At 43.1% G+C, this 17226-nt stretch overlaps 1 protein-coding gene across 1 annotated transcript in view; it reads right to left on the bottom strand.

Annotated features, from left to right (window-relative positions):
• The window catches only part of lrp2b (low density lipoprotein receptor-related protein 2b), a 113536-nt gene that overhangs the window by 81534 nt on the left and 14776 nt on the right, over positions 1 to 17226 (bottom strand). Inside the window, exons 10-22 of the mRNA XM_029712806.1 lie at positions 15815 to 15943; positions 14839 to 15008; positions 9600 to 9823; positions 9035 to 9241; positions 8552 to 8754; positions 7853 to 7993; positions 7499 to 7708; positions 6641 to 6833; positions 6251 to 6376; positions 5651 to 5781; positions 4030 to 4167; positions 3106 to 3384; positions 1842 to 2084 (exon numbers count right to left, since the gene is read on the bottom strand). Of these exons, the coding sequence (XP_029568666.1) occupies positions 1842 to 2084; positions 3106 to 3384; positions 4030 to 4167; positions 5651 to 5781; positions 6251 to 6376; positions 6641 to 6833; positions 7499 to 7708; positions 7853 to 7993; positions 8552 to 8754; positions 9035 to 9241; positions 9600 to 9823; positions 14839 to 15008; positions 15815 to 15943 (2394 nt within the window). The remainder of the gene's footprint in view (positions 1 to 1841; positions 2085 to 3105; positions 3385 to 4029; positions 4168 to 5650; positions 5782 to 6250; positions 6377 to 6640; positions 6834 to 7498; positions 7709 to 7852; positions 7994 to 8551; positions 8755 to 9034; positions 9242 to 9599; positions 9824 to 14838; positions 15009 to 15814; positions 15944 to 17226) is intronic.

Below are 17226 nucleotides of genomic sequence, written 5' to 3'. Positions count from 1 at the left end.
GACTGTCTAGCTTTTATTGTGGAGATTGTTAGTTAAAATATATAGGTCCATTATATTTTCTGCATACTTTATATCTGGTATAGTCGTTTAAAGGTGCATTATGCAGAAATCGCTCTGCCATTTCCTGGTTGTGAAAATTTAAATAGTTCGCCTTATTTCAGTTTATGTGACAAAACAAGCAAGTATAGTGTAGAGAATAATCGTACCATCTAAACCCCTGTGAAATATATTTTCCATAACCAAAAATATAGCATTTTCAGCTGTTTGAAGCTGGTGTACAAAATCGAAGTAAAAGCACACATAGAACAGATCTACCGCTTCTTAGACTTGCTTTCAATGAGAATGACAGATCTATAATTCACATTTCTATGTTAATTTGGTGGGTCGCCTGCAGCTTTAAGTTTACATTAACTGTTTTTCCATCCAGGGAAAAATCTCAGCCCAAAAAAAGTTTAAAGAGTTTGGACTTAAAGGCGACCTGAAAAAGGCCCGTCCACGGATTTCAATGGCAGAACAATCCCTGACAGATTTATTAAGACAGAGGTCAATCCTTATAGTTCATGTTTTAGTTTATGTTTTATAAAATGTAACTATCCTTTTAACATCATGTCTGTTTGCTACATGTATGAGAGGGTAAAGGCTTGAGAAATTACTTAGAAGTCGGGACTTGATGAGTCTGCCCCTTCAAATAAAATAACACACAAATCAACAATGTAGTTCAGTACAATTTCGCAAAGCAATCATATACTGTGAAATATTTTCCTGGCTACCCAAATTCCACGCCACGCCAACGGATGTTAATTTCTTGTCCGCAATGAGTCTGGATCTGAGTACCTCCCTGACCATTTCTACAACGCAAACACATTCTAACCATTCTGATTGGTCCCAGAAACATAAGGGTTCGGCCAGAGTCAGAAGTTGAACACACCTTGGTAAAGCAGCATTTAGAAAATTCATCATTGGCTTTGATACACTGATTGGTTAGAGATGATCCAATCACTGATTAATTTGTTTTGTACAACACCCCTCATTTTGACATCAACACAAACGACTTCAATGATGGCAGTCTCAGATTTAAGTATGTAGCCAACATATAGCAGCGGAAGAATGAGTCGTCAGACAAGTAAACATATCCCTAGTCAAATAATCCTATAGGATTTGAATGAAAAAAATCCTATTAGAATCAATACAAAATCCTATCATATTTTGGAACCTATCCTATATGATTTTATCTGATTCAGATTGTTCAATTGGATTCTTGTATTGTGTTACTGTAGGTGCATTCTATGGGGAAACCCCCTACATTCTTGTGTTATTGTAACATTGTACATAGTATTGTATGTCACATTGTAATGTCTAATTCAAAGACAAGTTGCATGAATAAGAATCAAATCAAATAACTGAGTATTTTGTCGAAAAAGGTGTGCTGTACTGGTGGTCATACTTAAAATGAACACCCTTGAATCTCTCCCATATTGTGGTGGTGAATAAAACAGAAATTAATATAGAACTGTTGTTTCCGATCAACTAAAAATGTTGTCAATTACATTATTGTATTGTACTGGAACAAATGAGAACAAACTATAACTTAATGTGTTAAATTAAGAAAACACTTCTGATTGGGGTGACAAAATCCTACAAAACCTATAGGATCCAATACGATTACTTTTGATTTCCAATAGGAAAAAAATAATTCCAACAGGATTCCAATAGGAATCTGATAGAGGTGACAAAATCATTAATCCTATAGGATTTTTTGACTAGGGATACACTTAAGTAACAGTATGTTTATAAAACTCTATCCGCCCCTAACAATCCTGCCCCTTCCCAGTTTTACTCACTGCAGTTTCTCTCATCCGAGCCATCGCTGCAGTCCTTGTCGGCGTCACACGTCCAGGCTTTGGGGATGCATCTGCTGCCGTCAGTGCAGGCGAACTGTTCTGAACTGCAGGTGACGGGCAGACGTGTGGGGCAGTTGACCTCGTCTGAGCCATCGCCACAGTCTTCGTGGCCGTCACAGCGCCAGCTGGACAGGATGCAGTGCTTGTTGTCGCAGGTGAACGCCCACGGGGAGCAGGTCATGCCTGGTAAACAGGTAAAGGAAGGAGAAGAGGATAGAAGCATGATGAGGAGGACATAGGTAAAACTTGTTGGGTTGTCTATGTTTGTTTGCTTTGGGAGCACGATAGGATACAGTTACCGTAAATTCCGGACTATAAGCCGCAACTTTTTCCCCACGCTTTGAACTTCGCGGCTTAATCAATGACGCGGCTAATATATGGATTTTTCCCGCTTTCAAATTTGTGGGTCCTGGCAGCGTGGAGCATTGTCAAAAAATCCACTATCATCAACGGGTTTCGAAAGGCTGGACTGCTGCGTATTGAAGAGGGCTCAGCGGGGGATTTGCCTCCGGATGAAAGTGACGAGAGCAACAATGAAAACGATCCAATATCGGATGAAGCAATTCTGAGGCTATTCAACTCCGACACCGAAGGAGATGGTTTCAGTGCACAGGAGGAGGAAGATAGTGACCAATGACTTTCTTGGTAGGCTACTGTTTACTGCTAATTTTGTATTTTTTTTTACAAGCCGTGTTTCGTTAAAGCCTATTTATTTTTGTTACAAGCCGTGTTTCGTTAAAGCCTATTTATTTTTGTTACAAGCCGTGTTTCGTTAAAGCCCGTGTAAAGTTAATTTGTTTCAATGTACCAGTAGGCACCTGCGGCTTATAGACATGTGCGGCTTATTTATGTTCAAAATAATATATTTTTTTAAATTCAGTGGGTGCGGCTTATATTCAGGTGTGCTTAATAGTCCGGAAATTGCGATACATGATGCTGATTATCTCACACACAAACATGTTTTTTTATGTTAACACAACACTTTGACACACGCTCGTACAGTTTTCATTATTTCACATAAACACACACACTAATGAAAACCACAAACAATCTTGCACATGTAAGTTCACACACTCCCACTTAAACACAAAATGCCTGCACTGTCCCCCACTCATAGAGATATAAAACAAAATAATCCCTGACCGAGATGGCCTCCGTTTTAGTCACATTGCCAGGATGCAAACGTGCATTCTAGTGCCACCACCTGTGTCAGTGCAGTTGGCCTCATCCGTCTGGTCCATGCAGTCTTTAACCCCGTCGCAGCGGTACGAGTTGGGCATGCAGCGGCCCCCGTCGCAGGGGAAGGAGTAGTCTCCACAGCTGGTGTCTATAGGGGGGACTGAGTCGTCCTTCACGCAGTCCCTCTGGTTCTCCTGGAGCTTCATGCCATAGGGGCAGCCACACACGCGGCTAGAGGAGGGCGCGGGGAAGCAGAAGTGGCTGCAGCGGCCATTTGGTACCATGTTGCACCGGCTGTTGAACACTTTGAGGCAGAGAGGAGAAATTAATATAACATAGAAAGACGAGAAACAGACGTGCAAAAAAGACATGCAGAAACACATTTGGGTCTTTAAAACCCATGCATTATTTTATTATTAGAAAGAGAGAGAAATAGTGTCTGGTTTATAACACCCAGATGAAATGCTGCAGAACAACGTCCAAAGCTTTTATAAGCACAAATCAATACAGCAATGTCTGTGTTTAACTTGCGTGACTTGAGGCTCGGTTGATTTTTAAAAGAACAATGGTAAAAGACACAGCACAGCTGTAGTTTAGCAGTGCATCAAGATAAGCCCTTCTTTCACCAGCCCCCTAACTAGGGATATAGTGGTAAAAAAAAATAAGGTGGTTTAACTGAACGGCAGTATTAAATTAGCATTAGCATTTAGGTTACTCGCGAAATGTCATCTCTACTAGCCTGGGTACCAGCCTTTTTAGCTAACATTACCACTCGTGTCATTTGTCAGGAGTGGCAAAGAGTGGAATGTTAGCTAAAAAGACTGGTACCCAGGCTAGTAGAGATGACATTTCACGAGTAACCTAAATGCTAATGCTAATTTTGCGTACTAGATGCATAAACTCTATTCACAAAACAAAATAGTTTGTAAATTGCTTATTTTTCACTCACTGCCATGAAGGTCAGCTGTGTAAGCCTTGACACTCAGGATTCCGGAGATTCCCTTTCGGATAGGGGTAATTTCACCCCCGTCCCTCTTCCGCATCCGGAACACCGACCTGGTCCTCGAGTCTGACACAAACAGGTAATCTGGAAGAAGAGAGGGGAAAAAGGGAGAGGAAGAGGGAGAGAGAGGGAAAGAGTAGAGGGAGAACAAGGAGAGAAAGACAAGGGAAAGAGAGGGGGTAGAGAGAGATGAAAAAGTGAAAGAGAAAAATTTGCAAAAGGAACAGTAATCATGAATGTTGCAGCTCCCCGCTTGGTCCAATTAGTGCCAATTATTAAAACGTATGTTGTGTGGATTAATGGGAGAGAGAGAAATTAAAGTATTTTTTCCCTCGTTGGAAATCAAAACTTGATAGCTCTCAATGGATGGGATGTCAGAGAACAGATTCCACGCTTGATATGGAGATGCATTACAGGATAAAGGACAACAAACTTAGTGGCATGTGGGAAAATACATTCATTTCACAGGTAGATGTGTCAGAGCTGTTGCGAAATCATGCTATGTAGTTATTTTTTAAATTAAATCTGAATGTCAGTTATCCAGAAATATAGCTGCAAGCAGCAATTCCAGGGGCCAGGCACGCAATAGCCACATTTAAGATACCATGTGGTCAATCGGAGTGACCGTGGAGTGACCTTCTATCATTGTGCAAAGTTTCGTGACAAAAGACCAGGTGGTAATGTAGTGTCATCAAATCGTATAGGGAGGAAGAGTAGCAGCATTTTATTTAAAAAAATGTATTCCCCCACACAATCTCGTTGGACAAAAAGTCTAATTTGCAGAAATCTAATAGGCAGAGTTTATAGGTCCTTATGGGAAACGTTTTTTTTGTTTATCGTGAGGAGATGCATATGTATAAACATTACATGACTGTAGGTCAAACAGGGCAGGAGACATGTTTGTTCGAAGTTTGGTGGGGGACAAACATTTTCTGAAATTCTAATAGGCAGAGCTTATTTTATTTAACTAGGCAAATCAGTTAAGAACAAATTCTTATTTTACAATGACGGCCTACCCCGGCCAAACCCGTACGATGCTGGCCAATTGTGCGCCGCCCTATGGGACTCCCGATCACGGCCGGTTGTGATACAGCCCGGAATCGAACCAGGGTGTGTAGTGACACCTCTAGCACTGAGATGCGGTGCCTTAAAACTTATACTGTAGGTCCTTACGGGAACTTGCCACTCATGAGGGTTCTGCATATATGTATAATATTTCATGGCTGTAGCTCAAACGGGACAGGAGATACGCTCGTTCAAAGATTTCAGATGATTACTATGGCAACCCCCTTGGGCCAATCAGTGTAATTCTGTAAACGTCAGATCTTCATGGCAAGATGCACCATTCACTCAAGTTTTTTCATGGTCTCTGAGATATTGTGTGTGACTAACGTACGTATGAATGGATGGAGACAGATCCAGTCACCCCCCCCCCCCCCCAATACACTAAATGAAAAGATGCTACTTGTAACTCACATGTAAACATTTGAACATGTAAATGTACATGTAGTTCAATTCACAGTTACACAAATAAAGATAAGAGTCATTGGCTCATCTGACTGCCCACCTGCATGGATAGCGATGGAGAAGGGTTGGGTGATCTGCCCGATGTTGGAGAACATCTGTCTGTCGTACCCGTCGATGCCCACGTGGCCTATCTGGTCTAGGAGGGCATCCGCCCAATACACCCTGTCATTCCTGCCAACAGAAGAGATCCGGTTGTTATTTAGGCGCCGAATCATAGGAATCAGCTATGCGTCTTTTACATTGATGAGATAAGTATTCCTGTGACATGCTAGCAGAGATCTTATCAATTCCATATAAACTTCCAGTCGTTTTAAAAACGTGTCAACTGACTAAAATTGGGAAGGGAGCGCCCGTTACTTTAAGAGCTGGAGTGAAATCTTAGGGGATGACCTGCAATTCTCTGAAAAGTGTGCATGTGTGCACTCTTGCCCTTGCATTTAAAAGCATTGGATTGGTAAAGGCATGGGGCTAGAGAGGCAGTTTCCGCTTTACTTCTCATACCAGTCCTTTCCTTTTAAATCCACGAAGGGAAGTCTTCATCGGCAATCACTCGAGTGGAGTGTGATTGGGCAGAAAGGGTGGAAAATTGGGACGCGCGGAAACACCTAAACAAACAGATGTGTGTAGTGTTCATCCTTACACATAGTCAATAGTGAGTCCGTTGGGCCAGCCCAGTGTGGTGTTGATGAGGGGAACAGCGTTGCTGCCGTCAGTCCAGGACCTCATGATCACTGCTGGCCGGTACCAGTCAGTCCAGAATAGATATCTGTGGGCCAATATTTTTGTTATTGGACTGTCTAGAGAGAAATCCCCACCCCCTGTCCCTGTATTCTTATTCACTGTGGTCTTTGAGGCAAAACTGATCCTAAATTGTTTATGGTGGTGTTGCTATGTCTGAGATTTATCTGAAACATTATTCCCCCCCGCTGTTGTCTTGGTTGGACCAGGTCGCTATTCAAAAATAGATTTTCTCAATGAAACTAACCGGGATAAATAAAGATTACGTTTAAGTAAAGATTCTGGTTCTCACCCGGCACTGGGGTGCACAGCGAGACCCCTGGGGCTCTTCAGGCCTGTCACGATGTCCCGCCTGGACTTGTCGGTCACTCTGAAGGCCACCACCACCCTGTAGGAGCTGGATGTCCAGAAGAGGACCTTGGAGGTCCAGTCGTACGCCATGGACTCCGCATGGCCCACCCTGTAGCCTGTCAGGATCTCTGTGTCTGGAGAACAAAACATTAAATAAAATGTCACGTCCACAACTCTTATGTTTTCTTTGTCCAGTGCCTGACAATTGGATGTGGTATTTTTCCTTTTAAATACCAGAGAACAAAACAGATGTGGAATGTTTACGTATCAGTAACTTCAATGAAGCTTGTTGTAGTAAATGAAAGGGTAGAATTAGGGAGTTGGAGAAATAAATCACTTTAAGGTAGCAATGCAGACTTAAACTAGCAATGTAGAAGGTGAAGTCTGTGTAAAGTCCTCTTTAGCCTTCTACTACTTCAGTTCAATCTTTTTCCTTACAACAAAATCACTTATGTGCATAAAGACAGGAAGCTATTTTTCTATGTCTATACTAACATCTCACTTAGAATGCATGTCCAATAAATCACTTCATTCTAAGTAGTACGCCAATGTGAATATTGGAACAGATCTGATATTGCGGTACAACACATTGCAATCTTTACCGCCACCTTGTGGTAAAGGCAGGACATGACAGAACGCATTCAGCCAGACCTGGGTAGCTCAGAATAGGAGCGCTGATCTAGGATACATTTTCCACTTTAGATCATAATGAATAAGATTAGGGAAGACCTGACCCTAGATCAGGAAACCTATTCTGAAACGTTTTGTGAACACGGGCCCTGAAAGACTACAAACTCACTGGAGCCGTTGGTGTTGGACTTGTAGATGATCTGCCTGCTGCGGTCATTGTAGAACACGGCCTCCTCGTTGCCGTCGAACTCCACAGCCGATGAGGAGAAGGTGACCCCCAGGCCGGTCAGCGGCAGGGTCACATCCTCCTGGAGGGACACGTTCAGGGGGATCCCACGCACTGCGTATTGGGTGGCCAGTAGGAGGTAGTCTCTCACCTCTGGAGGGGGGGACAGAACAATCAGAAACTCTTTATTATTAAACTCTTTACCAAGTGGCAGAACTGTCATTTTGTCGTTTTACGAATTCATTCAGGATTGGGCGTTTAATCATTTATGAGACCCCCTCCGTCCCAGTCACTCACTGAAGCAGCTGTGGCGGTCTTCGTGGAGGTCGTAACCCAGGCGACACTTGCAGCGGAAGCCCAGGCCATCATTGTCGGAGAGGTGACTCAGGACGCAGATATGCTGACAGCCCCCGTTGTTTCGACCACATGGACTCATCACTGTGGGAGCGAGAGAGAGAGAGAGAACAGTAGAACCGCACACAGTCAATTACAACGATGCTAAAAGCCCACCAAAAAAAATATTAAAGATGGACTCAGTAGTGACTTTTGACTACCATCAAATATCTCTTAAAAAGTTAGATTCTTAAATGCGAATAAGGATGTCCATGTTCAAAGTCAAACCATCTTAAATATCCCCAAGGTTGTATATGCTGTGATATCATTGTGTGATGATCAAATCTCACAATGCCTATGGACTTTACTGCAACCAGACAGAGCAACATGCTCTCAACCTCCTGCAGAGGTCCATGCCAGGCAGAATCGGGCACATTACAATCTAGCAAAGTACATTAATTGGTAAGATATACTGTATAAAGTACTAGCCTGATTTTAGATCTGTTTGTGCTGTTTTTTTCCAACTACCTGAACATGAAAATTACCATAGCGGTTGGCTATACAACACAAACAAATCTGGAACCAGGCTTATAATAAAGTACAGCAACACTGGAGAAAATCATTGTGCTTTATTGATAGGCAGTCTGCTGTTCTTCTACTCACCAATGGGTTGCAGGGCAGGGTGCGCGACCACAATGTGACCGGGTCTGTCTGCGGTGCTGTAGATGAGGTTCGGGTCGCTACCGTTGAAGCGGTTGGTCCGTATTACCCCCATCTTGGTCCAGTCGGTGAAGAACAAATGGTTTTCAAAAACAGAGATGCCAAACGGGTATGGAACCTGGGTGCCACCGTTGAGCACCGTTTTCCTGTGGAGAATTAGCAAACATGGCTAACACTGTAGACGGCAATGATTTTTACATGCTAGTGTAAAGGTGGTGGTTCGGTAAAAAAGAAGAATAATTTATTTGAGCTCATGCAAATGTGTTAGCTGTTTTGGGGTTAAGGACATACAGGCAGGATATGGCATCTAGGATACCTATCATTTTTCCTGTCAGACTTGGGATTTGGACCAGCAACCCTCCAGTTGCAGATCCACCTCTCTAACTAGTAGGACCTTGCCTGAGACCTGAGGACTTGCATGCATACCTCTCCAGACCACTGTAGGTGACCGTTTCCACCATGTTAAAGTGGCTGTCGGACCAATAGACCCTTTGGGTGACAATATCCAGGGTGACGCCAGTCGGCATCCCCAGCCTGGTCTTCACCAGCTCCACACGGTTACTACCATCCATGTAAGCCCTCTCCAGCTTCATGTCCTCACTGATGTAGCCGCTGTCTGTGAAGAACATGTACCTTCAAAAAGCAAGAGCCAAGTTAGATTTTGAGGGTTAGCATTGAGTTGATTAACTTGCGTTCGCCAGTGCTAGTTAGCAGCAGTTATTAATAATACTATGGGCAGTACAGTGTTGGAGAGTAACTGAATTCATGATGTAAGCTTGGTTAGGACCAAGACAGCATAACTGTGCTCCAAAAACAGTGTTGGTTTCACACACATGTAAGGAGAGTTGAAAAAGTTGACAATCAAATTTCTCTTTCAATCTCCTTGTTTTTCCAATGGGTTTGTTTGTCAATGGGTTATATTAATGTAAATGGGATGGGTTCCATGTTTCATTTCTTTGGCGGTGAGACGTTCAAAGTTCTAAGTTCTTACCCCACTGTGGGGTCCAGAGCCAGCCCGTGGGGAGTCAAAAGGTTCTCGGCCACAAGGGTGACCCGGTTGCCTCCGTCAAAGTCACACATGTCGATGCGCTCCACCCTGGCCTCTAGGACGTAGAGCTTGAAGTTGATCCAGTCCACAGCGATGTTCTGGGCACTGTGAACGGCCTCGTTCAGCACTTCTTGGATGTCACCTCCATCAAAGTTGGCAGAGTACACCTATAGGGAGAGAGTGACACTAATTTAAGATACAATCTGGGATTCTTGAAGAATAAATAGGTATATCATTCATTGCAATTGTTCAAAAACAACTGCATATATCCCAGATTGCACCATTAACCTGAGTGCAAAAAAAGTTAATGGATACGCCGTACTAGAAATGATTGCATGACAGATGTGTTAAAAAATGTATTTGTTGTATTAATATTGGGTTGCAACGGTAATTTAAAGACAAGTCTGATTCAGCAAACACAAACAAGGCTGGTTTGACGTGCGTTTTTAGTTTGTGAGTTTATTACATATAGCAAATATGTCAAAATCTTATTCTGAACATTTAGACTTAGGGAGGAAAATGGGGGATGCTTTTTCAATTTCATTCAAGGAGAGGGTTTCGTTTTTTTTCAATCTGCAGTATTTTAGAATTAGTGGCTTATTAGGCTATATATCGACCCTCATTTCTGATTCTCTGCTGGGCGCACAATATCAAGTGCGCCTATAGGCTATTTAGTTTGGTCTCAATCAAATTATCCATAGCCTTTAGTCTATAGGCTGGGAAGTGCATGCTCAGAGAAGTACAGAGCAAAGTAATATTTCTAAGAAAATTAATTTCCTTCCTGAGTCTTTTGTGCTGCTGGGATTGTGTAAATAAAACTAGGCTGCATTACACACTGCAATGGATATTCCAACCCTGAGCCCCAGCCTGCTCTGATCTTGTTGATCCAACACTTTTATTTGTGCTGCCTAACCAATGACTGTGCCGTGTAGGCCTACAGTGGCAGTTCAGGAAGAGAGTCAAAGAATTCTTCTGAAAAAATGTTGGGATCTATATCTTGCGGACGGTCTAGCCTATAGCCTATGTGCTTTTAATTTGAGAATGAAGACCCAAAGATGAGAAGGAGGACAGGAGGTAAACCTTGATAGCTTGCTACTACTATAATTAATTTGAATAAAAACAATATGTTTCTTGCCCATGATGTATTTATGAGAGTTATTTGCCAGATTCGAGTAACTTACATTGTGGTGCTGAAACTAGATGCAGCAACTGCTGCACAATCAATCGGAAATGGACAGCTCATGGTGCGGAACGTATCCAAATTCAAGTACCGTAATTTCCGGACTATAAGCCGCTACTTTTTTTCCCACGCTTTGAACCTCGCGGCTTAAACAATGACACGGCTAATATATGGATTTTTCCCGCTTTCAAATAAATGTAAAAAAAAAAAAAACATTCTGTGACGTGCTCAGTTTTTTGGCGGCATGAAGCTTTCATTAGACCAATGAAATTGCCGAACGTGTTAAGGTCAAACAACTTTTTTGTTTACTGTTTAGATTAAATCGAGCGCGCTCAAACTTCCCATCATTCTGATTACGGTAGTCATTTTGTCACCCTCATCATGGCAAACACACGGAGAAATGCATATGATGCAGCTTTCAAGTTGAAGGCGATTGATCTGGGTGTTGGGAAAGGAAATAGAGCTGCTGCACGGGAGCTTGGTCTGGAGCAATGACTTTCTTGGTAGGCTACTGTTTACTGCTAATTTTTTATTTTTTGTTACAAGCGGTGTTTCGTTAAAGCCTATTTATTTTTGTTACAAGCCGTGTTTTGTTAAAGCCTATTTATTTTTGTTACAAGCCGTGTTTTGTTAAAGCCCGTGTAAAGTTAATTTGTTTCAATGTACCGGTAGGCACCTGCGGCTTATAGACATGTGCGGCTTATTTATGTTCAAAATAATGTTTTTTTTATAATTCAGTGGGTGAGGCTTATATTCAGGTGCGCTCAATAGTCTGGAAATTACGGTAGGCATAATTCATTTCAACCATCTTCATTTTAATTAGACTTGACTAACAAGAGGGCTTAGTGTTGAAGCCTACCTGTTTGATAGACGAAATTAGGCTATATGCTGCTATATCCATAGATGTGTCTGCCAGTTCCTCCACCCACCATGCACTCTTTAAATAACAGTCCTTCACTGACACGGAGGAAAGCTAAGTTAAAACCAGGACTCTAATTGAGGCGGTATGAGAGAGTATGCCATAGACCTACCTTTTATTATTAAAAAAAAAAAAATTATAATTTAAAAAAAGCACAGGCCTACCTATTGTTAGATTAAGATTTTGAAGAAAAAACAGATCTGATTATCTAAAGTGATCTATAGCACTTTGGTCCACGCTGCTTTATGCTAGAAAGAAGCTGTAAAATACCAGGGAAAACGTGGCTGAGATGCATATGGGGATATCATTGTTTAGTTTCTTTGACATTCAGAGGCTGAGCTACAACCTTCTATAACTGAGTAGACAACAAATTTACTAGGGAAGTAATCTAATTCTGTCACTATCAATTGATTAAGCTATTCACGTTCTGTACAATAGAATATGTTTAAACCCAGACAGCTTTTAGGGAAACACTTGTGACCTTCTCTCGTTGGGTTAAGCCATGGAAGAAAAGTAGCCAGCAGTTAAAGCTTAAATGTTTGTGTCAGTAGGCCTGCAGTCTGGGGTGGAAAGGTAGGCCTAACTTTTGAAAGTACCGTTCTCAGATAATTAAATCTGAGACCTCATTAGTTATTTGCAAACAGGCACAGTTTCATTGCAAACAAGACACACTGATTTGGCATTGGAGAAATATGACAAGATGAACAAATAGGCCTATATCTCTGTCCGTTCTTAGCCTTTAATTGCGGTAATTTGTTCGGTATTGTCACGTTCGTTGTTTGAAGGATTGGACCAAGGTGCAGCGTGGTAGGCGTACATCTTTCTTTATTAAATGAACACCGAAAACAAAACAAATACAAAACGAAACGTTACGATCGGAAGAGCTACACAGCACAATACCAAAACAAGATCCCACAAACAGATGGGAAAAGGCTGCCTAAATATGATCCCCAATCAGAGACAACGATCGACAGCTGCCATATCAGGCCAACATAGAAATACAAAAAATAGAGTACACACCCTAGTCACACCCTGACCTAACCAAAATAGAGAATAAAAAGGATCTCTAAGGTCAGGGCGTGACAGTACCCCCTCCAAAGGTGTGGACTCCGGTCGCAAAACCTGATTCTATAGGGGAGGGTCCGGGTGGGCATCTAGCCTCAGTGGCGTCTCTGGTGCAGGACGTAGACCTCGCTCCGCTCGCGGATTCGCCATCTTCGGTGGCGACTTTGGTGCAGGGATCGTCGCTGGAGGCTCTGGACCGTGGACCGTCGCCAGAGGAACCGGACCGTGGACCGTCGCCGGAAGCTCTGGACCGTCGCCGGAAGCGCCGGACTGCCGACCGTTGCTGGAGACTCGGACCTTGGATCGTCTCTGGAGTCTCCGGGCCATGGCTCATCACTGGAGGCTTCGGGCCATGGATCATCACTGGAGGCTTCGAGCGTAGAGCTGGCACAGGACGCACCGGGCTGTGGATGCACACTGGAGACATCGTGCGTATCACCGCAAAACAAGGTGCCTGACCGGTCACACGCTTCCCACGGTGAGTACGGGGAGTTGGCTCTGGTTCAAACCCTGGCTCAGCCAACCACCCCGTGTGCCCCCCCCCCAAAAAAAAAAAAATTGGGGGCTGCCACTCGGGCTTCCCTCGTGGTCGAGATCCCCGGTGTCGTCGTTGTTGCTCCCTCGCTGCTTACGTCTGCTCCTATGGAAGGCGATGCTTTCCGGCCAGGATTTCCTCCCAACTCCAGGATTCCCTCCCATGTCCAGGATGTCTGCTCCTCCTGGCCACGCTGCTTGGTCTGTTTGTGGTGGGATCTTCTGTCCCGTTTGTTGTTTGAAGGATTGGACCCAGGTGCAGCGTGGTAGGCGTACATCTTTCTTTATTAAATGAACACATAAAACAAATACTAACGTAACGATCATAAGGGCTACACAGCACAGTACCAAAACAAGATCCCACAAACAGGTGGGAAAAGGCTGCCTAAATATGATCCCCAATCAGAGACAATGATAGACAGCTCCCTCTGATTGGGAACCATATCAGGCCAACATAGAAATACAAAACTAGAGTACCCACCCTAGTCACACCCTGACCTAACCAAAATAGAGAATTAAAAGGATCTTTAAGGTCAGGGCGTGACAGGTATTAAAAAAAGATTCTGCTAATATGTAAAATGAGGTAGAATTGTATGAAATGTTTATAAAAGACCTGCAAATATGATGATAGATTCATGCCATGCTTTTACTATAAAGGAGATCTTTCCACCCATACTTGTCCAGGGTGGTCTGTGAACCCACAAGCTTCTGGCCAGCAGCCCTGCGTGGTATAAAAATTCTGTAATGCTTACAGGATGAGGAACCGTTTCTAAAACGGCATATCCAAGGCTTTGGTCTGTCCAAGAAGTGACTGTAAATGGTAGACATGTTCTCTGCCATTCACTTTGTTTTATTTTCTTATAGGGGAGGGTAATTTTTTTTTTCAAGCGTTCAGTGAGGGTTTAGGTCAAATATATAAGGGAAGGACATCAATTTTAATTTCAGAGAGGTCCGATTTTCTCCATGTAACCCTTATTATAAATAACGTTCACTCCCTTACATGCATTAATCTTGTGTAACATTTTTATTATTGGATATCAAACAGAGACATTTATTTTTCTAACATTTAAAAGTGAGCTATTTCTTTAAGGCATGACACACAAGTATGTTCTTTTGGGGCCTTTCTTTTTTGGGGCCTATATATTTTTTGGGGGCATCTACACATTTAGATGTTAGGTCTCCCTTGATTGGCTGCTTCTTTTTCAGACAATAGTCAAACATTTTCTCTGGCAAAGTCACCTGCACTGTGAGCTAATGCACTGTAAGCGATTTATGTCGTAACATTTCATTGACAATTTCCGTTAGGGGGAACTTTAGTTTAACCAGAAAGGTAGTAAACAGTGCACTGCATGCGCCAAAACCAATGCAATCGCTCTGAGGTATCGGAGCTCCCCTTATTTAGATCATTACGGTGCGTTAGTTCACAGCGCAGTGCTGTTTTAGCGTGAGGAAAATGTCACCCACAAGCAGTAAATACGACCCACCTTCTGAGTGTTAGTGTCTGTCCAGAAGACCCTCTGACTGTGCCAGTGGTACCCCACACCCACCGAGCTACCTCTGCCCTGCGAAGGGACCAGGGTTCTGATAAAGCGCCCATGAATGTCTGCCATCATCACGTCACCGCCATTGGTGAAGATGAGCTGCGGCAAGCCAACTACAGGGTAGATATAAAGCACAGGTTGTTATCCTGTAAAGCATGGGTGGGCAACTCCAGTCCTCGAGGCCTTGATTGCTGTCACACTTTTTCTCCATCCCTAGCAAACACAGCTGATTAATCAAACTGCATTCTAAACGGAAGATCATGATTAGGTGATTATTGGAGTCAGGTGTGTTTGCTGAGACTGGGGCAAAACTGTGACACCAATCAGGCCCTCGAGCACTGGAATGTCCCACCCCTGCTGTAAAGGGTTCATTCTGATCCTACTTCTGACACCATGTTAGGTTATTATCTATGGACTAGGCAGAGAACTGAGTTCAAGTTAACATGTTTTCTGAGAAGATGATTGAAAAGAGTACAGGGCTTACATCCAGGTCTTTGAACTTGATCATAACGGAGACAACCCTATATAGGACAGTCATTTTATATTTTGGAATGATAACTGGTACACTTACTGTAAGTTTACTTCAGCACAATTATGCACACAAGAAAGGTCTTTTCACAATGACCCTTTTGGAATAACGACCTTCAATGGAACTCCCACAATTAAGCACATCACTTTCACACAATGCTCTCCCGTGCGAGCTCATTAGCCACACCACAACTTATCACAAAAAAACTACAGTTCCCTAAATGTAACTTTCATGAATGTTTGTTTGTTTTACGTTTATTTTATTCATCACACAATTAAGATATCAATTATATTCTGCACGTGAACGAATTAAATGAACTTGAACCTGAACAAAAATACAGTAGTGCTCCCACCTGATCACGAGTGACGCTAGTGGTGTCACATCCTGTACCTGAGATGTTGGCCCTGCAGCGGTTGCCCTGTTCCAGGAAGTATCCATCTGCACAGCTGCAGCGGTGGGTCCCGGGGCGGTCCTCACACAGCTGGTCACAGATCCCCCAGATGTCACAGTCGTCATAGTCTGGGTAACACAACCACAGTATTGTCATGTAGCCTAAACCTGCAGGTAACTGCCAAAATAAAATGAACACTTGAGTAAATGAGGGATACGAAGTATATAGAGTGCAGGTGCTTCCACACATAAAAATGCTTAGTTGCCCATTATTTTGCCTACCGGGGCTAGAAGAAGAGATCTCAGTGACTTTGAAAGGAGGTTTTCAAAGGAGCATAGGGAGTCTGAAGGGTGTGTGTATGTGTTTGTGTCACCAGATCTCCACCCAGTTGAACACTTATGGGAGATTCTGGAGCGGCGCCCGAGACAGCGTTTTCCACCACCGTCAATTAAAACGGCAAATTATGGAATTTATTGTGGAAGAATGGTGTCGCATCCCTCCTAGCTAAGATGGGGAGAAGTCTGTCCATCATAAAGTGTTGCTCTACCTTCTTAACGGCACTATCAACAAGGCAGGTTCTACAGAACATGGTTTTGTCGCACCCGGACTACTGTTCAGTCGTGTGTTCAGGTGCCACAAATAGGGACTCAGGAAAATAGCAATTGGCTTAGAACAGGGGTGCACGGCTGGCCCTTGGATGTACACAGAGAGCTAACATGAATATTATGCATGTCAATCTCTCCTGGCTCAAAGTGGAGGAGAGAATGACTTCATCACACCTTGTATTTGTGAGAGGTTTTGACATGTTGAATGCTCTGAGCTGTCTGTTTAAACTACTGGCACACAGCTCGGACACCCATGCATACCCAACAAGACATGCCACCAGAGGTCTCTTCACAGTTCCCAAGTCCATAACAGACTATGGGAGGCGAACAGTACTACATACAGCCATGACTACATGGAATTCTATTCCACATCAAGTAACTAATGCAAACAGTAAAATTTGATTTAAAAAATGGATAAAAATACACCTTATGGAACAGCGGGGACTGTGAAGCAACACAAACATAGGGACAGACACACACACACACATGATAACATACGGACTATACACACACATGGATTTTGTGTCATGTGGTAGTGGAGTAGGGTCCTGAGGGCACACGCTTAGTGTGTTGTGAAATCTGTTATGAATGTATTGTAATGTTTTTAACATGGTAAAACTGCCTTAATTTTGCTGGACCCCAGGAAGAGTAGCTGATGCCTTGGCAAAAAATACAAAATAGAGTTCAGGACATTTGTAGAATCTATGACAAGGTGCATTGAAGCTGTTCTGGCGGGTCGTGGTTGCCCAACGCCCTATTAAGACACTATGTCGGTGTTTACGTTATTTTGGAAGTTACCTGTACCT

This window comes from Salmo trutta, chromosome 2, assembly GCF_901001165.1.
Source record: "Salmo trutta chromosome 2, fSalTru1.1, whole genome shotgun sequence".
NCBI classification, from domain to species: domain Eukaryota; kingdom Metazoa; phylum Chordata; class Actinopteri; order Salmoniformes; family Salmonidae; genus Salmo; species Salmo trutta.
This window is presented reverse-complemented; position numbering and strand designations above follow the sequence as displayed.